This window comes from Calypte anna, chromosome 4A (assembly GCF_003957555.1).
Source record: "Calypte anna isolate BGI_N300 chromosome 4A, bCalAnn1_v1.p, whole genome shotgun sequence".
Lineage (NCBI taxonomy): Eukaryota > Metazoa > Chordata > Aves > Apodiformes > Trochilidae > Calypte > Calypte anna.
Window position 1 is genome coordinate 6390489 of NC_044248.1, and position 21284 is coordinate 6411772.

The following is a 21284-nucleotide window of genomic DNA, read 5'->3' on the forward strand; positions in this document are numbered from 1 at the left end:
TCTGTTCCAGTGCCTGACAACCCTTCTGGTGAAGAAATTCTTCCTAATTCTAATTCTTCCTAATCCCCAAACTCATGTTCAGCCAACTGCTGGCCAGCACACCCAGGTCCTGTTCCTCAGGGCAGCTTTCTGGCCACTCTTCCCCAAACCTGTAGCATTGGAGGGGGGGTTGTGACCCAAGTGTAGGAGACAGCACTTGGCACTGTTGGACCTTATACAGTTGGCCTTATTGACCCATCCTGTCCATAAATCCTCTCATTATTCAGAAAGATTGTATGGCATATTATTCCAGTTTTATAAAGTTGGAGGCTTAATGAAAAGCATAATGGAAAAATCAGTGAATCATAAGAATTTCCTAAAAAGGAATCACTGAAGATCAAATCTAAAAGTATTAATACTGCCTAGAACAACAAAGTCACAAAAACACTTGATTTCAGAGGATAAGTCTAAAATATTTTTTTTTAATTCCCCCCCAAAACTCTAGAGAAATGTTAAGTCTGGTGCTATAAATATTTAAGATGCAAAGACCACTTTCAACTTACCAAAGTAATAATGGAACTTTCTTCAGTACAAATGTTTCTACCAAAACTAGGCAGAGTCACCCTGGAGTGAGCCATCAAATAAAACCAGAAGAAAAAAAAAGTACTGCAGCAAAATAGCTCAAAAAAATGTCTCCTCACCTGAGAGCTCGGTCTGTGATCTGGTAACACCCAGACAGACTGAGAAACTGAAGAACTCGTGCAGTCTCTTCATCTGTTTTTTCACTCCCAGAGTATGCAGAGTCTTTTTTCTCTGACTGCTTAGTCCTTGTTGGTTTTTTACACAGTGCAGAGGACTCTGGAAGTGCTTGAATAGTTCTTAGTGCTGTCCCAGCACAACAGAAGGAGTGACCGCAGTAAATCAAGTCAGTAGAAGCACAGTGCTGCTGCCACCCTCTAGTCCTTAATCCATAAATGTCTCTATTGTAGCAAGATGCAGAACAATTAACAGGGGATGTTGGTTCCATAAGACAAAACCCTTCCACATTTCTGTGTCTCCACTCTGCAGCATCCTCAATGTCAGCTAAATCCTCTGCATCCAGCATCCACACGTATGCAGGACTGAAGTCTTCAGAGCTGTCAGGTTTAGTCCAGTGCTGAGCACCCTCTCCTGCTTCAATGAGGTTTTCGTTGTTGATTTCATGCAAACAATTATACTTCTTGTTGGAGTGCAGAGGGATCTCTCTGTTTTTCCACAAAGTCTTGGCATTCCTGTTCCTGCAGCTTTTCAGGATGCCTCTGATAGGGTGAGTTGAGACAATACCCAGTGCTCTGGAAACTCTCTCTATAGCCACATCTGTGATTTTTTCACATCCAGACAGATCCAGGTGGCGGAGATTCTGACAACAGCCAACTGAAGCCCAACTGAAATCAGGAAAAAAAAATAAATTGGGATGGTTGGTTGGTGGTATGGGGTTTGTTTTGTGTTTAGAAACAGGTGTTATGGCTAAGTACACAAAAGAAAATTTGGTAGGGAAAATATTTCACAGAACATTTAAAGAAAAATCACTGGCTACATTTGAGACCCCAACTGCTGCATTTATGCCTAGAAAGATTATGTCTAAAAAAAATGTGAAATCAATCATAAATCAGTAACAACCTGCATTTCTTCCCATATATGACAAGATTTAAAACAAGCCCAAGTTTGACAAAGACAGAAAAGAAGCCCAAATTTGCCACACACTGAACAAGATCAGGTTGCAAACACCAAATACATTTGTGACAATCGTTTCCAACAACAACTTCTGTTGTGTACAGTGAAGTTACCAAGAGCTATTTAAGTTACTAGACACCACTTTTAACTTCCCGGAAGGCTAAAAATAAATTAACTTACTGAGCTAGCAAATTTCATTCCAAAAACAAACAAACAAAACATCTGAGAATGTCTGAATTTCTAGTATTTGAGTTTTGTCAAGCTGCTAGATCATACAGCCTCCATTTCCTTCAGAAAGAACAGCTGGATTCTGAAATACATCCTATGTACAGTATCAATTATTCCAGAACAGTTATTAAAGATAATGCAATCAGATTTTTATATTCACACAAACTCTACCCCTTCAAGCCTTATCTTTTTTAGCTGAAATAGAAATTTCATCTACAGTAATGTCATTACATTATTAGCTATAAAACTATATATATGTTTTAAATGACCTTTACTTTTCCAGTTAATGTTAACTATAATTTACTTTCTCTAACTGATAATTTCTATTTATAGCAAGCCAAACTCACTCTTTGAGTTACAGCAATACCTGAGGAACAGCAAATAATGTAAATTTTACTACAGATTGGAAAAGCTCACAAAGACTGTAAGGCTTTCACTTCAACTAAAACTTTTTACAGACACTGCAGTGTTGTCACCAGCATCCCTGTTGGTAACATTTTCTGTGCTAGCACATAGCATTTCAAAGCACATTATGATGGGTTCCAGCTCTGCATCCATGCACCATCCCACTGACATCCATGAAATTTCTACAGGCTTCAGTAAAATCTAGGAATCCAGTTACTACATCTACACCTTAGCACTTTCCCCACCATTTGATCACTGCCTTAAATAGCAGTATTCCAAACCTGGAATTCCAGCTGTACTGGAGCAAGAACTACTCCAACTGAGTGACTGTGCAAAATCTGTGCACAATTTGAAGTTTCTAATAAGGACAAAACACAATTATTGTCATGGATAGCTACAGACTGATAGCTACTGCATATCCAATAGTGAACACACAGCATTTTAAATGGCCATAACAAAAAGTTAAATGCTACTTTCATTCATCTGTTACTCTGGTTGAGTTCTCACGTGTGAATCCTCAATGCAACCTCCCTATTTATCTCTTTATTGGGAGTGGATTAAGACACATTTGAATAGTTCCCCCCCCTCAAAAAGCAGATTATTTTTTAAAAGAAACAATTGTTATCAAACCTTCCAAATGCAGAGTCTGAAATATCAGTTTGAGTGAGATCCAAATATTCCAAGTTGGGGCAAAGCTCCAAGATCTGTCTAACCTAGAAAAGGAAAGGAAAATAATCAGTAAAGGTATCACAGCCAATAAGGCTGAGTATCAAGAGACAAAATATGAATTAACATTCTCTTGAGCTGCAACTCATTTTCACTACACGAGTGGATTAACATTAGCAACATTAGTTATTAATTAAGAGGCTGGCAGCCACAATTATTAAATGCCAGTTAGAAACTACATACCATTTTGCTAGACACTGCAGAACTGTAGGCCAACACTAATGTCTTCACTGAGGAGCCCACATGAGGGAGGACATTATGAATTAAGCCATGAAGTAAACGTTTTTCCATTTGTGCTATGTTAATGGCAAGTGAATCTTCAGCTGCTTCTTCTGCAAAAGAGAAACAAAGTGTAAGACTTAAAATATGCTGTGAGCCACTTGAAATTCACGTTACCATCTTGAATCAAACAAGCCAGCAGGAAATAAGCTTTAAATGGCATAAGTTTCAGAAAGTATCTTATAGGGGTGAACTGTAGCTCGAAATAAAGTCACACAAAAAAACTGCTTGTCTTTCTGATAGCACTGAAAAGTTTAACTCAAACACCAAGAAAAAGCAGTAAGTTTTAACAGAAAAATCATCATTAAATGACTTGGAGAAATATTTACTACATGTTATGCACTGCTCAGGGCTCTGTGGGGCAGCTGTTTCCACCATCTTGCTTATACATTGCAATACTACCTGACAGGGCACTTTGTACCCAGACCTCTTCTACCTGCACACCTTTGATCTCTCCCAGATTAATTACTTAAGCTCATTAAAACCATCTGCTTCTTTCCCATTCCCCCATTTTTTCACTCAGCTGGAAGTCACAATGAGATGATGATGAGGAAAGAGAGCACTCACTTTAGGAACCTTTGTAAGGAGTTGCTACGTAGAACTTCAAGTATTTTTTACTGCAAAAGTCTACTTGATTTAGGAAGCATTTAATCTAGACAGAACATGTCTTATTGCACTTGTCTTTAATGATATCATTTATAATAAAATTTGTAATTTAAACTGATTTTACAGTAAAAAAATCCATTTCATAAACTTTTTTCTTCTAGCTGTCTTTTCAGGAAAAAATAAAATAACCAGTATCAGAGTATACCTACCAGATTCATCTATGTCAGCATCTTCATCCCATTCCTGGAAAGCACGACTTTCATCTTTTCTATTTTTCACCCATTCCTCATCAGGTTCTGTCTCAAGATCTGCTGCAGGACCACTGTACCAATCACCTGCTCACCCCCCAACCCAGAAAAAGAAGGGAAGGAAAAAGAAAAAATTATAAAAGAAAAAAAAATTAAGCTTCTTGTCACTGCAGAAAAAAAGCAATTATATTCACACAGTTTTCTTTGGAGATTGACCATAAAAAGTAAGAATAGATTGTGAGGATATGTTAGAACTTCACTTGTTTTACACTTCAATTCTGCAGTTAGGTCTGAACCATAAGACAGACCTCTCACAAGAAAAAATACTAGTCAGGAACTAATGAAATATATAACCTTTACCTCTACCTAGTAACTTAATGAAATAAAAATATTATCCACACAAGTGTAGCAACAGCTTTTATAATTCAAAACTTCTAGATTCTTAAATCATAATTAATATGTTCTATTAGTGAATGTACTTGTTACCATTTATACAGGCAAACAAACCGTAGTAAAAGTAATCAACTGTTTTTATACAGGAGCTACCCCTGAGTTACAACCACAACTTTTAGTTTCTTAGCTCTGTAAGACGGGATGTGTATTCTGGGGATTCTTAACATTTAACTGAATTTCAGGGCACTATCCTTGCCACAAGGATCCACCCTTCCATGAGGCTCAGCTCTCAGGCTCACTGTACATGACAGCCTTTAGTAAAAGGTTCTCTGCCACAAACTGAGAAGTTCTGATAATTAACACACTTTTAGAGGAAGAATTAAATTTCACTTACCTCTGGCCCAACGAACAGGGTAAAGATGTTTCCAGAGAGATCCAGTTTTAGCCAGCTGTGACCATTCAGTGCTTACTTGGCTACACTGACACAACTCTTGGGGATTAAGGTAACTGAAAATGGTCAGCATCACTTCAGGAGGAAGATTGGTAATATTTGTGGTGAGTCCTGTTACTTCAGTTTCTGAAACACAGAAAGTTTATGTTAAAGTGAGGCACATTCTCATAGCTTTACATAATAATAATAATGGAATTCCCCCTTTGACTGGGGCAATAAAAAAACAGTGTCTGAAAAAATTTTAAACAACTGTTTGGCAAAAGAGCTGCAAAAAAAGAAAAACATAGGTATCACTTTGGCTTTAAAAAACATTCACTGTAATACAACCTTAAACAAAACAGAACAAAATCAGCTAAGTTTTCTGCTTTCCAGTTTCTCAGCTGAGTAGCTTTTTCCAATCGTTGACCATCCCAGAGTCAAAAAAGCAGCAGATAGAAGTACATTCCTACTCAACCACAAGATGAAAGTATTATCTGCTATAAATGAAATGCTCTTTAAAAGTCCCTTATGTCACAGGCAACACATATTTTTGCCACATTCCCAGAAAATGGTACTAGCACACAGAACCCACCATCTAGGACCACTCTCGACTGGAAAACAGCAAGAAGTCCACACCTACCTCTTTGTAATTGTCTCATACTTTATTTCTAGCTTTAACTCAGAGTACAGACAATTAATTTTAACTTCTGAATGGTGACAAGCTATTCAAGTTGGAAGGAAATCCTAAATATCAGGTTAGAGACTAAAATTTTTACTTCTGTAATTAGTATTTCAATGGACAGCAATAGGAACCATCTCCAACAGCTCTCCCTTACTGCATAAGTACAAAGAGAACTACAAATGATATGAAAAAATAATTTCAGAATTTCAGCTAGTCATTTTTTTTTCTGTGTTAAATTAATTTTTAATGCTTTGTTTAAAGGCAACTTACTTGAGAAAAAAAGTATTTCTAAAATAGTTTTGAGGAGTCCTTAGAAGTAGCGGGTTACACAAACTAGTAGGGATTTGCTTTTAAAGTTAGGACACAAAGTGCATAATACTTTAAAGTGAGATCAGGTTTCTTCTTGCAAGGAAAGAAGCTTCAAAAGTGAACATAATTTAAACCTTACCTATTGCTACTTCAAAAAATAAAGTTAAATAAAGTTTCACTTGACAAATCGATATATTTATTTGCACACCTGGCAAACCACTGCAGGCAACCACAGAGAATTTCTAAATGCAGTAAGACTGCCCAGGACTCCAAGCTGTGTTATTTTCTTCCATTTTTAAAGAAGATATGCAGGACACATACTTCCTTCTCCCTGATGTCTAGAAAATAACCACTGCTGAATTCCAGCTGTCCCAAAACCGCTATTCCAGCTGGACTTCACAGCAAGTAATGCTGTAAGGCTACTTCTGTCACACTCATCTGTTCAGACCCAATGGTACTTCACACCATGGACCATGATATTTTCTGAAGGCTGCACCTGCAGGGCAGAAAATGACCAGCTTGGTAGTTCAGAGCAGTCAAGTTTCATTAAAAAAAAATAAAAACCTGATTACAGAGTATTTTTCCTAATGAGAGCACCATATCTTATCAAAACCACCACATCAGTCAATGAGGGACTGCTCTGCTTATCAGTCTTACACCCCAGTATTACACTTCCTGTACATTAATTCCTCTTCTTTGGGCCATCAACTCTTCTTTATTAGTTAAGATTGAAAACTGTAAACATGGACCTCTTCAGCTGCTTCAACTGTCATAGAACAAGCCTGAAGTGCATTTCAGAAGTCATCCACTTATTGTAAGGAAAGGTAAAGAGGTGAATGAAAATGAAATATCCACTTTCAGAACCCCCATTTCACCTGACCTGCTCACATGCTGCACAGATTCATTCCCTTGCATCACTCCACACACAGAGTTGCTTCCTTTCCAGTTCCTGAGCAGCCCCCCAAAAGACAAGTAGTGAAGCAGGAGAAGGCCAGTTGCTTTTAATTTGAAATATTGTCAGTTGGTTAACTATCCTGTTTTATTAAACCATCAACAGAAAAGCCTATGAAGCAGTTCAGAAAACCAATAATTAAATGCAGGATCTCCAAACAGAAAATTCCATTTCAGTGGCTGTATAAAATCAGAAGTTAATTCTAACTTCTCCACCTGTTTATTATATCAAATATAATAGAGAGGGAAGGGAGAGGAAGAAGGTAGGTAATAGGTAAACAGTGAAGTCCTGTCTATATTAAAACCTGCCAAGAAGCCTGAAGTAAACAGTAGTTCCTGAAGTTTCAAAACTGGTTTGAAGAAATTCCCAATTCTCAATTTACAACTGTATCTGACAGTACATAACTTCAGGTGTGTCACTGGTGTGACATTTTAGATAAAAGCTGCAGTTTGAAAATTACTCTAATGAGATACTTCACCTTGATCTGCCTTCTCATCCACAGAATACTTAAAGACCTTCTGAAGCTCTTCTGCTTGATTCCATTTGCTAAGACCTTTGAATTCTGCAGCCTCCTTCTGTGAGCAGTGCTGTGCAATTACTTTCTTCTTAATATCTTTCAGTTCTTCATAAGTAAAGTATTCCATCAACATTGGCTGAAAAACCTAGAGGAAAAGAACAGGGGAAAAAACCAAGTCTGATGCTGATGAAGATAGTCAATAATGCTACACAGACCTCCCAACACAGTAATTCCTGTTTCAATTTCTCTCCAAGTAAAACATGTCATATGTTAAATGAATATTAAGGACAGGACCATGGAAGTCTTGAGTTCCAACCCTCTGTTTGCTAAAAGATCATAGTTCCAGACAAGTTTTTGAACTGTGTCCTTCAAAAGAAAAGGGAAGCAATTAAAGTTGCTTCAACTATGCAACTCACTGAGGTACTCACACAGAAGGCAAAGTGGCAAGGAAGAAAAACATGAGAGAAGACTTCTCTTGGACCAACTTTGGCAGATCTACTCTCTCCAACAGATGCTTCCCAGTTTTTGGATACCCATAAATCACTAGACTGGCAGTACTAGTCTACGCTTCAAATATAGGTCAGAGGCTTACTGGGAGTGTCAGTTTGAGTCATAAAGCACCAGTTTCCAGGACTTCTTTTTCCTTTAAGTTTTGTTATACACCCCCTTAAATAACTACCTGCTGCAGACAACATCTGGCCCCAGTGGACTACTGTTAACAATTTTTGAGAAAGGACCAGAGTTTCATCCTAAATTTTCAATATATTCCCTGTTCCAGAATGCGTCACTTTGCAGTCACAGCCACAGAACAATTACACCACAGTCCTGAATGCCAACTGGCCTAGTAATAAAAACACAGAATTGTGAAAAAAATTAACCTCTAAGCCCTTTGTCTCTATTCAATCATCCCAACTCCCCCCAAAAATATCAGCATGGTATCTAAGGATAGTTTTTACCTACCTCTTCTTCCTCTTTCATATGAGGAAGGAAATCCCTGGTAAAGGCTTCCAATCTCTCTTTGAGCTGTTTCGCATAGTTCAGCTGCTCATATTCATTCTGAGAAGCAAGCAAAGATAAATTAACTATTATCTAATCCTGTCCATTCATTCAAGGGATGAACTGTTAAATAAACCAGTATTTCAAAGTAAAGCCCATTATGTCTTCCCCATGCCTGCAGCATGTTTGCTCTATTTCACGGTAAGAATGTGTTCACTAACAAAGTTTCATGACAAGCTGACAGTCTGTACTGACCTGTTAGTAGGCAGAACAAAGTATTCCCTTCCTGCCTGATTCCAATTTATTTTGTTATGAAGTATAAATTAACTTGTCTAATCACATTTCTGCTTTGGAGCAAAGACTGAAGTCTGCCAATCTACAGTCTCACCCGAAGTTCAAAGTAGTAACAGACTAAGATAAGGATCTGCATAAGAATTATTATAGGATAAAGCAGTTCCACTACACCTTTTCACTGCAAACATTTCACATTAATAATTCTACAATTCTAGCTTCCAAATTATAATCAGAATTTAGTCACACACACTCTAGACATCTTTATAAAGACTCATTTCCAAAGAAAAGATGGAACTGACTTTTAAATGCTAAAAGTTAGACCAACCTCATCTGTCCCTTTGTTACCTTGTTCTATAATGCCAGTAATGAGAAACTGGTTCTGAAGTCTGCCCAGTAATTGCAACATACTGAAGTTCCTCATAGCTCTTACAGTAAATGTTCTCATTTTCAAACTTGTACAGCATCAAGAAACCCTGACTATTACAGAAAGAAAGACTGGAGCCATCAGCTTAAATTAAATTAACCACACTATCAAAAAAACCTAACATTTAATGTATATAAAGAGAACTAGAGAAATCTATTTTTTCAGACTTCAGCTAAGTAACAGAACAACACCAGCACCTTATCAGAGAAGGGATAGCATTAAGTCAAACATTAATTTCCTCCTCTTCTTTCCTTTCCTTCATTTTCCATTTCATTAATGGGAACTAAACAGATTCTAAAGTTTGATATGCACAGGGAAAAAAAAAAGTATTTGCAGGATTCTCAGCCTTAAGCAGTGAAATGGAATCAACTGCATATTTACTATTTTCTTACTGAAAATATGGACAACTTATACTAGAAATGAGATGTCAAATTATTACTGGAGACAACAGTTCTTAAGAGTGTAGTAAGGGGGAGTTGAGTTGGGTACCCCAGAAGAACACAGCACAATTCAAATAAGATTTTACTGGAGAGGAAGTTAACAACTTTAAGTTGAGAAAAAGCCAGCTGGATAAATAACATTTATAGTTCCTTGAGGACTGGAACATTAACAACATTACTGAGTAACAGATTACTGGAAGGAGTACATGACTCACTAACAGAATAAAACAATGCCTTTACGTATGGTAATCATCTCCACTTGTGACAAAAATACAATGCCATGTGCCACAAAAAGAAGATACTTTGGGTTTCCTTGCAAATTAATAAAAACCATTACTTCTACAGTCAGGAAATGTTCTGACCAATTAGCAGAGCCTTCTTCATATTTGAAAATCCCCTGCTGTCTTTCCAAAACACCTCCAATTATGCAGTGAGGGACATCTGTCACAAATACACTAGTAAAAATTCTTTTCAGAGGTAATTTAATAACTCTGATGAATGGCAAAAGAATTTCATGACTATATCAAGCAACCACAGACGTTTCTTCTTCCTCCTTAGTTTATTTGTAGAGAGTATCAAGCAAAGTTGAGGCAAACCAATGCTTTGCAAGCTTTGCTTAGGACACGACCCCTTTTTATAGTCTACTTACCTTGACATTCTTCAAGCCTTTCTCAAAGAGGCTGAGCATCTCTGATAGTTTGTTGTCTGAGTGCACATTGTACACTGTCCTGCTGCGTTGCTGAAGCAAACCAATGATACACTCATTTTCAATCTGCTCATGCATTTTAAATTCCTTGAATGTGGCATAAAGAGACTGCAGAAGGGCCCGAAAATCATTGTTGTTGGAAAAGTTGGTCTTGGAAAGCTAGGAGAAAGAAAAAGTTCACTATAAAACTCAATGAAAAACATGTCAAGTTAAATACTTAAACTTAAGTATTAGGTGCCTGTTACTCAGTGCTCCCATTACTTAAAAAGCTTAAAACAGGAAAAAAATATAATTCAGTTTGCAATTCAAGCAATTCACTTCAAAGAGATAAGAAAATAAAGAGTATTTAAAACTTTTCCTTTCAATCTTGAAGCACAACAGATAAAACATTAGAGATTCATGTGCATAGATAGGAATACACAAACTAGTGTGTGCCATGCTCCTGAGGAAAAGGACTTGGAGGTGCCAGCTGGCAAAAAATGTAACATGAGCTGTCAGTGGCCACTTGCAGCCCAGAAAGCCAACTGTGTCTTGGTCTGCATCAAGGGAAATGTGGCCAGCAGCTCAATTCTCCACCTCTGGCTCCCCTCTCATGAGACCCCATCTGCAGGACTGGGGCCTCAACATTTGTGGGTCCCCCAACACAGGAACGTGGAGCTCTTGGAACTATAAAAACCACTCAAGCTTGTTTTGAAACTTTAAAAAAAATTCATTATGCATGATTGGTTCACGTATGTATTTCCTCTTGCAGTTCATTAAACCAGTAAGCCACACTCAAATTCTGCTAACTCCCCAAAATAAGTTAACAGAACAGTTTCACAATAATGTTGTGCTTTCTGAATGAGGTTTAAGTAAATGGAATTTATTGCACAGTTCTCTAATTTCCAGAGGCTGCTATTGAACTCCATTTCTCACCACAGGCTTTGAAGACAAAAAAAAAATGAACCTAAATCAATTGCAACAACAGAAGTTCTACAATGTATGCAATAATGGATAAAGTATATGTCTAATTAGACAAAGGCTGACTGCAACTGCCTCATTCCACATGAATGAACACAGCTTAAGAAAACAGCAAAGCAGTATGATAACTTTTGTAAGGAAGATCATCCTTGAGAGAACAATGCAGTTATTGCATTAGCTTTAAGGCGACAGTAAAATCAAAGTTGCATTTAAGGAACATAAAACCAATCTTGTGAAACCTTGAGATAAACAAATGTAGAAATTTCCTAGTAGAAATCAAAGCAATCTCCCCAGCCTGGCATGTAACTGAAAGGCTTGGACACTTTCTCAATAGTCCATAGAAAGAAGGCACTACCACAGGCCCCTGAGCATACCTTTAGGGACATACTATCCACAAGGAACACTGAGTCCTACCAAGTGAATATAAACTGTATTAGCTGTTAGAAAAGGGTTCTAATGGAGTGAGAACAAATCAAAACAAAAAAAAAATCTAGGTAAAACATGACCATTTTTATATGCATACAGTCACCACTAGCAACATTATATTTTAAGACTCTTTTCCTTTGGTGAATGTAGAAATGTAGTATTTTTTCCATTCCTCTGTTTTAGCCCATGTACAGCTCAAGAATCATAGCCTACAGCACTATAAGAGAGCAAGCATTCTAAAAATAAGAATATTTTAATTTAATTAAGAACACAAGCCACTGGAGTATTTACAAGTGTTTTGGATCACGAAGATTCCAGAATCTAAGGGTTTTCCTGGGACTGGGATTCTGAGACACACACTTCCATACGTACTTCTATACATCAAAATTAACCCTATTTGCCTAAGACTTTTTTTTTAAACAGCAAACAAAAAAGAACCAAATGCACTTATTCATCCTGACACTGCATTACCACTTCCCAGCAACCACTGGCGGTGCAACTGAAACACGCTGGACATCTGCCAAGTGCTTATGCAACTCCAAGTCAGCCTTACATGTTGTACATGGGAGCAAAATATGGCCATTATGAAAGAAAAATGAAGAAAAATAAAGAAAAAAATTAATAATAACAATAACAATACTACTACTACTAATAGTAATAATTTACTTAGCCTCAGCAGAAATAGAAAATCAGGCAAAATAAAGAGATTTTCCCCCCCTCCCTCAGTTCTTTTAGAGCAACTACTGATAGGTCATAAAAACTGTTGTGTTTGTGATGCACTGTAGTAGGATTTGAGGCATGAATTGTGATGTACGTGCCACGAGACCGTGGCTCTGAACACCGTTTCATTCCTGTGCTAAGCTCAGAGACTGCAGTTCACAGAGCAAGGGTACCATAAACTACAGGCATAGTTTTTCCACAGAGAAACACGAGTCTAAACAAGCACAGGAGAAGGGTGCAGAAATGAGCATCTCTCACCTCCAGCCATTCGGAATTCAGACCTAATTCATGGTAAAGTTTGGTTTCTGAAGTAGTATTCCTCTTGATCAAGGACTGTCCCAAAATAGTTCATTATACCCATAAAGAAACACCTCAGTCAGTCCCCAAAGTCCCTTTTCCCCAATAATCCAATTTTCTCTCAAATTCTTGGCATTTTGATTGATGTAAGAACACACATAAGGCTTCTGAAGTGTGTAACAGGAAAGCTACTGTTGGGTAGCTGTTGGGTGTGAAAAAACTTTTACTTTGCTGTTGGGTGTGAAAAAATTAAAAAACTCACAAAATTGGTTTTTTGGTTTTGACACAAAATAGTATCTTCTCAGCTTCCTGACTCAAAATGTTTCAACACTCCAACTTCTGTTGAACCCATAAATCTAAAAGAAAAATAATCCATTTGTAGATGCAATTTAAGAATTCCTGCTCTAGATGTTATAGAAGCCATAACAGCATGAAACACTTGCATATTTGCCTCTGCCACTGAGGTCTCCAGCAGATATCCAAGGGATTAGGAACTACAGAGAGGATATTGAAGTTTAATGACTGTGCTCAAATCAGCAATTGGTACATTAAAAAGGTCAGCTAAAGCTGAGGAAAACTGGCTTTTCAGAGGACAGGTAGCCTAGCAACAAAGTCACTTGGTCAGATCTGTAATTTCATTACCAGGACTGATGAAGTCTCATGATGGGGGACCAAGACTATAAACAGGCAGCAGCTGCTTCACTCCAAGGCCCACTTTTCACCAGGTCTACACATGGAAAACTAGTGCAGTAGTTTTCCAAACTTGGACAGAGAATCCAAGAGAATAGCAATGGGGAGGAAATGGATTGCATTATGGATATTTGCTGACTGGTAAAAAACACAAAGCACAGGGCATGGGTGATCCCTGAGCAGGCGTACAGCACCCAGCACTAACCCAATTATCACAGCCACAGGTATCAGGAGCTACCTGGGAGCTTTCTGGATTTCTGAAGACATTAAACAACTAAGTTACAACACAGCTGTTTTTCTATTTGAAATGCAAACTTAAGGAGCAACCACAGAAGAAAAAGTCAGGGTGCCTTTTAAAGGCTCATGAAAGTTCAGAATTATATAAAATCCCAACAGCCTGAGCAAGAGGCCAAACAGGAGTCAGTCACTGCAAATTCTGTCTGAAGCACATAGGCTGATGTAGGTGTACTAAAAAGTAGACAGGAGCTGTTAAACTCAGAGTTATTATTTATTAAAAACCAAAGAAAACCAAAGAGCCAAATAACCACATTAACACCACACATCAACTTTATTTCATCAGTGATCCAAGGGCCTCTCTGGTGCCAAGCAGTGAAGGTCACAAAATCATAGAATGGTTTGAGCTGGAAGGGACCTTAAAGATCATCCAGTTCCAAACCCTCTGCATGGGCAGGGACACCTCCCACATCCAAGCCCCATCCAACCTGGCCCTGAACACATCCAGGAATGAGGCATCCACAACTTCTTCAGGCAACCTGTGCCAGTGTCTCACCACCCTCACACTAAAGAATCTCTTCCTGATGTCTAACCTAAGTCTTCCCTCTTCCAACTTAAAGCCATTACCCCCTGTTCTGCCATTGATTAAAAAAAATCCAGTAATTCCATTCTTCCTTGTTCCTTTGTTGAGGAAAAAAAGTAAATAAACAAATCACTTGAGGTTTAAAAAAAGATGCCCAGCAAATGATGCAATTATAAAAAGCTATGCTTGAAAAATCTTTGTAGTTCAGAAAATGATTTACCAGTTTAGGTGAATGTCTGAACTACAACAGAGCAGTTAACACAGTGAGATGAATGTAAGCTATGTGTAAACTAGTATCAGGATTATTAAGAAGTAGATGAATGTATAAAGATACAACAAACACCCTTACATTAAGCTATCATTTTGTTTTAGTGCTTCAAGAACACAAGGACAATACTGGCAAAACTAACAGTAACTGCTGTTTATACAGTGCTTTGTGTTCATTCAACTGAAGGTAAATCTACATTTAATTCTTGCATCTCCCTCATGCCTTTAGTGCTTTCACAAAAAAAGAAACTTTCTGGCAGATGAAGACAGGTATTCCTATCCAAAATGTTGCAACTAAATAGGAAAGCACAAGACTGTTAATTAAATCACTAAAAAAAAACCCAAAGAAAACCCCAGAATTAGTAGGTTTCTGGAAGCATTTTACACGTGTGCCAATATGGAAAAATGTCTGCCTAGAAGAAGAGAAAATTAATTCTCCAGGAATGTCAGTTTACTAACAGTAAACTTGGACAGTTCTTTCATAAATATTTATGCCAAAAATACATTTAATAACTGGAAAGGTTTGCTTCTTCCTTAAAAACATCCAAGCATACAACTAACCAGCAAGGAGAAAGTAGCAAACAGGAAATATCAAGAAAAAGAAGTATGCAGCTCTTATCAGACTAGCACAGCAATAGGTGAAAAAAACCCACCCAAAACCAAAAAACAAAACAACAAAAACAAAACAAACCAACAATAGCTACTAGTCAGCTACAACTTTTAAATCTTACATTTTTAGATATTGTAATTTCACATACACATAGCACTAAAATTGAAAGGTCAGGAACTTGGACTCTGCAGAAATATATCTCAATTATATGAGCAAGAAAATGGAAGAAAAATGGCCGTTGTAAGGAGTGCCTGAGTCAACACCAACAGAATGGAGTTTCACGTTATGCTTCATCTGCTGTAATTTAGAGGATGAGGGAAGAAACATCCAGAAGCAGCAGCCCTGCCCCTGCTTCCAGCTGTACATTCCTCCTACTTCCCTTGGAATATGCTCTAGCAATTACACAGCTGCATTTAGGGTACTGATTCAGTAAGAAGTTTTGCCTTTTTTAGTGGCTTCATTTTTCACCCATTCAGTGTGCCAGTCTGACTGACAGCCAGCAGTGACACCTACTTCCAGGGAAGGTCTTACTTAGGAATCCACAACAAGAAGTTGTTATTAAGAGTTTATATTCTTCCCAAGGCAGAAGTGTAGTGCCAAGATAGCCCAGAAAAAAACAATGACTGTCCTCTCATAGTGTCACCTGCTTCTTGGTTTGTTCTTTTATGTAGAAGTATAGAAGGTGAACAGTAAAAGTATTAGCTAAACTATTCCATGCTTCAGCAGTTTTGGATTCATGAGGGCTTAAATCAGAGGAGTCATACAGGTTTTTTGCTCTGGGTGTTTTCTTGGCTGTGGGTCAACACAAAATGATAATATTGAGTACAGCAGTCGGGAAGGACAGGATCTGACAGAACTCAACAAGAAATCCAGAACTTTCAAATGCTCATCTGTCATCTTCTCAATATAATCCAGTCTTCTAGGTAATCTCATCAGTTGTTTTGCAGCCTGAGGAAAATCTTGAAGTAGTTTGGTTTTGGTTTTCTTCTTTTTGAAAGGCAAAACCAAAACAACAAACACTGTATTAACTCAAAGATTAAGAGATTAAGACAGAAAAAATTTTCATTTTCAAAGAGCACAGGCAACAGGGCAGGTAAAATCTTGTACTCTGTATTTTGAAACATAGAGGGAGGCCAAGCTGATAAAGACAATCACAGAGGAGGTAGAAACAAACTGCTGTATTTCCCTTTTTTTGGAGTCTTTGATATAATTTGCTTTCACTACATACACAGTTAACACTATCTAATCAACACCTGTAGGTGATTTTTTTAGTCATGAAGGGCTTTTTACAAAGAGACACATAGGACTGACTGTACCAAGATCTTCAGTGATGTAATTGTTGTGTCAGATCCCCTTGGGGACTGTAGCAAAAAGCAGAGCTCAGGAAGCACCAGTAAAAATCAGCTGAGCCTCCTCCACCATGTCATCTCCACTAGTGCAGGTCTACCAGGGATGAAGGGACACAAGCTGCCACTGGGTCTGCTGGAATAAACCCAACAAAACATTTAAGAAAAATCTAAGGATATGAAAGAAAAGATCCTCAAATGAAAACTCAGTGAACGCCTGCAATGATGCTGTTATTTAGGTATCTCTATCACAGCATTTCTCATACACATTCTAGAATTTCCTTTTTGGCCTTTTGGCCTTCTGTCAGGATGTATCTACAGTCCCAAGAGTAAAACAACTGCAGCCTCTGGGCTCCTCTCCACTCTCCCACTGCAGTAAATAGCAAGCTACAAACAGCAAAAGACGTGTGCAGCAGTTCCACTGCAATTTCCTTACACAGCTGATGGTAGGCACTGGAAAAATTCACCATTCCAGCCTAATTCACTTTGGGCACTAACTGCAAAAACAAATAAAAAGCCAAGCCTCTCAAGAATCCCAACTGACCAAAGAATTAAATTCTATTTAATCAGCTAAAGCATACCCTAGGATAGCTGCATAAAACGAGTATGAACGCTGATAAACACTAATTACAGTCTCCAGGGTTTTAGAAGGTACCCCTTTATTATTTTTTGAACCACAGAGTAGAAGAGAATAAATTATTGTTGCTTAAAGCAGAGAAGGGCACAGGTGGGTTACTACAGCTCTCCAGAGCAGGCTGGAGGAAAGGACAAAAGGTCAGTGGAACATGCAAAGGATCAACAGAAAACTTTTCCTACAGCTGGGACAGCAAAAATATGTGCTAAGCAATTACTTGGAAAAAACACTTCTACAGTGTCTGGCTGAAGAAAATACACTCTGATTTTTCTTATGAAGATAAAAGAGAGACACAAAAGGGCAAAGCAGCTCATAGGTAAGAAAAAAAATAGGTGTTTTGCTAGACAAAAAAATGAAGAAACAGTCAGAAGGTTTGAGGTGGCAACAAAAGATAAAAGCACCATGAAGAAGGGAGCAAAGCTGCTGTGCGGGTCTGAAGAGCCTCACGTAAAACTCCAAACATGTTTTATCATTACTGTCCTCCATTTCAGACATCCTTTGACTCTTTAGTTTAAATACATTTACTTTTAAATGTAGATATTTAAAACACACTGTCCAGATTCATCTTCAAAATACTCTTCTGCATAAAAAAGGAATTCAAAGGTGTTATTTCCCAATAGGTAGAACAAGAAGTTATTGAACTATTCAGCATCCAGAAGCTAAGATGGAAAGCCAATTGGCAGAGTCCCTGATGAAATACTCAGAGGCAAGGACAGTAAATTGCTCATCTGCTTCTGGATGCTAATGAGGAGGGAAGGAATTTCTTTCCATTTTCTGCCTGCAGGGATAGTGTAGCCCATCGTTTGCAGACTTATTAACACCAAGCCTCCTAAGTAGCTGTTTATTCATTCTAAACATAGGTGAAGAATGTTAAACATGCTACAGAATGTTAATTGCTAATAACCAGATACTATGAATTTCTAATTCAACAGACACATATCTGAAGCAGAGACAGAAAATTAAGGACAGTGTACCAAAAGACAGAAAAGGTATTTCAAAAGCAGAACTGATATTTGTTGATTAGATACAGGACACTTATCTTCAAGAAACACTTATCTTCTATTCAAGGACACCAAGAAAGAAAAACACTTGATTTTCTCTTTCAAAGCCAGAATGTTGATTATTTGTCTATTTTTTTAAGTCCTCCTGGCTGCCATGAGAAGTGTAACAATAATATGGACACCTAATTCCCTGCCCACTGCTTTACAACGTCAATTCAACTTAATTGAGCAGTATTTTTCACTCCTGAAATGGTTCATCTGCAATACCCTCACTGTAAGAGCATCACAAATTTAACACATGAAAGCAATTAATTCTCTTCATCACAGGTCAAAGCTTGCAAGGAACAGAAACAACTGAACCACAACTGAAGGCTATTAAAACAGACACCAAAGTGCAAGAGAAATGCAAGATATCAAAAGAAACCATTACTGGGAAATAAAGAGAGGAACTTTTATGCCGTATTTAAGTTTTGAAAAAAAATCCTTCAAAAATCACCAAGAATTTAACAGTGCAGGTAAGTAGAACAGAACAGCATTGAGACAAGAAGCAAACAGACCTAAGGTCACAGAAAAAGAGGAAAAAAATCTATGTGTACTTATATAAAAGAAGAAGAGGGATACTCTAAGACAACTGTTTAAGAGGAAAGGCAGAGATGACAACAGCAGAATTAAATGTCTTTGCTCAAGTTTTCATAAGGAAGTTAATTAGGAAAAATATTTATGTAGATTAATTTTTAACAAGGAGTCAGAAGTATAGGCTAGAAAAGAAAAATACTAGTTAAATATTTATACATGTTCAATGTATTCAAGTCAGCAGAACATGACAAAATTGATCTTTATTTCCTGGAAGAACCAGCCAGAGTAATTGCTGAACCATAAGAAATAACTGCAGAGATCTTTTACAGAAAGGTGAGATCAGAGAAGACTGAAGTCCGGCAAAAAGAATGTAAATGTTTTTGATCAAAAACCCAAACGTTTCACAATAAAGCTGAGCTATTAAAGCAGCTGTTTACTTCTACAATAGTTAAGCCCTGTTCCCTCCTCTCATGCCTTCAACCTGGTTCTGGAGCTTGTCTGACTTCTTATTGAGCCAGTTCAGTGAATCACTTTTCGCTTCAGTGTGCTAGATGCCAGATGAACATCAAGGGGTCATGCAAGCACAGAGGATATCATCAGCAATTAACCCTTCAAGCAGCAGATAATTATTAGATCTACTCAGTCACAGTGTGAATTCTCACGCTAGTTTTGAGAGGCGGGCAGAAACACACGAGAAAAGTCATCAGTCATGGGTAGCTCCATTAGAGTGTTCAGAACAGGACCACTTTTCCTAGTCCTTTCTGAGAGCAGCCAAAATTTCCTGAGTAAGTCCATAACACAAAGATCTGAAAACATACTCTTTAGCTGCAGTAACTCCACAAGATAGCAGGAAGCTTGAAAACCTGTAGAGCAATACCAAGTGTTTTTTCTCTGGAGAAGACCCAGCCAAAATTTAACTGCAGAGTGTATCTAGACCAGAGTCTGCTACTTGAGCAGCCCTGATCTTGAAGCTAATGAAGTAACAACTGGCCAGCTCAGATTTGTTTGAAAGCAAGAATCTGATTTCCTTTTGATAAGATAATCAAACTAAAGAGGAACATGAGACTTAGTACAGGGCACATATCTAACGTTTTTGATACTTTTTTGCCTTACAGCAGACTAATACATTCTACAGGAAATTGTAGGGAAGCTCAAGCACTTGCAAATGGTGCTCTCAAGCTGTAGCTACCAATGTTTCCCATCAAACCACAACACACTATCAGCTGAAATTTGTGCTGCCTCCTGACAGATAGGAAACTTTCAGCCACAGCTGGGAAATCAGGAAAGCTGGGAATGTCAGTGGTGCATCCTCCACTGCAGGAAACAAGAACATAATGCAACAATGTCTTTGCTGGACACGTTGACTTGGCTAAGTGCATACTTCTGAACACATGACAGTAGTTTAATGCCGAATATGAAAGGAAATTTGAGTATCAGCCCTCAGAGAAGCACAGAATTGTAGAGAAGCACAAAGCAAGCATGTATGCTGCTGTTAAAAAAAAAAAAAAAAGCAACAAAACAACAAACTCTGCAAAATAACACATCCAAAACACATCTGCTCTACTCAACATTAGCAGTTTCCCGTTTTGCACAACAAGATTTCAGTAAAACACAAGATATAATTAGGCTGAGGTTTCACACTAGTTTAAACCCATGTAGTTGGTGGCTGTCACGGTCCCACCCTCTGCCTCACACTGGCTCCACTACCCATCTGACCAGGGCTTGCTGAAAAACCACCCTGCTTCTGGAGAAAGATGTTTTTTTCTGCCAGCTTTGAGTCTCTCTGAGTAACTTTAAGTTCTGATGGGAGCCAGGAAGGCACACAATCCTAACAGCAGCAGTCAGATAGCTACAACTGTTGGAGGAAGGCAGCTGAGTCCTGGCAAAACCAACAAGTGCACTGAGGTACGGACCCAGATGGCGAAGTAGAATGAATCAGTTTGCTTAGGCCAGGAGAGAGAGAACCAAGATGGAGGAGCATGGCTATAGTCAGAAAATAAGCAGAAGATCTTTCTGAAAATGCAGAAAGGTTCACTAGAGATAGGAAAACAGAATCTGCTCTATTTGTAGCAAAGATGACGTAAGGCATTAGGGGAAGCATTTTAGCTATAAAGCCTGCCTGCTGTAGCACTCCACTACCTACACAGAGATACAGGGCTCAAAGAATCAGAGCAGGCAACAGATTTGACAACTTTGTGGGCAGAATTTTAGTTATTCTCATGATCCAAGCCCAGGGCACTGGGTACAACACAGGTAAAACTGCCATTTAAGAATACAGCAAACACACGGCAAAATCTCTGCCAGTAAAAAAAGGATAGCTTCTTATCCTTCTTAAAAAAGAAGGATAACTTTATTAATGCACCAAACATCTTAAACGTCCACTTCACTGATCGGTCTTGCATCAAGTCCTGGATGAAAAAAATAAACTGAGTCTTTCTATCCTAAAAGGACACACTTTACCTATCAGATACATCTGTTCCCCTGAAAAGCATGGCATAGATGTACCCATTTCACCCTTGCTAACACCACACAGAATTTATTAAATTCAGCCCCCTGATAGTAACTGTATTGGAGTGCACAGGAAACATGAGGATTAGCAAGTAACATCTAACT

General features: G+C 38.1%; 1 protein-coding gene across 3 annotated transcripts in view; it reads right to left on the reverse strand.

Annotated features, from left to right (window-relative positions):
* FBXL5 (F-box and leucine rich repeat protein 5) overlaps positions 1-21284 on the reverse strand; it is a 33689-nt gene that overhangs the window by 10459 nt on the left and 1946 nt on the right. For all 3 annotated transcript variants that reach the window (XM_030449640.1, XM_030449639.1, XM_030449641.1), the window contains exons 2-9: positions 10271-10486; positions 8428-8523; positions 7429-7612; positions 4972-5154; positions 4146-4271; positions 3235-3383; positions 2956-3038; positions 681-1403 (exon numbers count right to left, since the gene is read on the reverse strand). In XM_030449640.1, the coding sequence (XP_030305500.1) occupies positions 681-1403; positions 2956-3038; positions 3235-3383; positions 4146-4271; positions 4972-5154; positions 7429-7612; positions 8428-8523; positions 10271-10486 (1760 nt within the window). The remainder of the gene's footprint in view (positions 1-680; positions 1404-2955; positions 3039-3234; positions 3384-4145; positions 4272-4971; positions 5155-7428; positions 7613-8427; positions 8524-10270; positions 10487-21284) is intronic.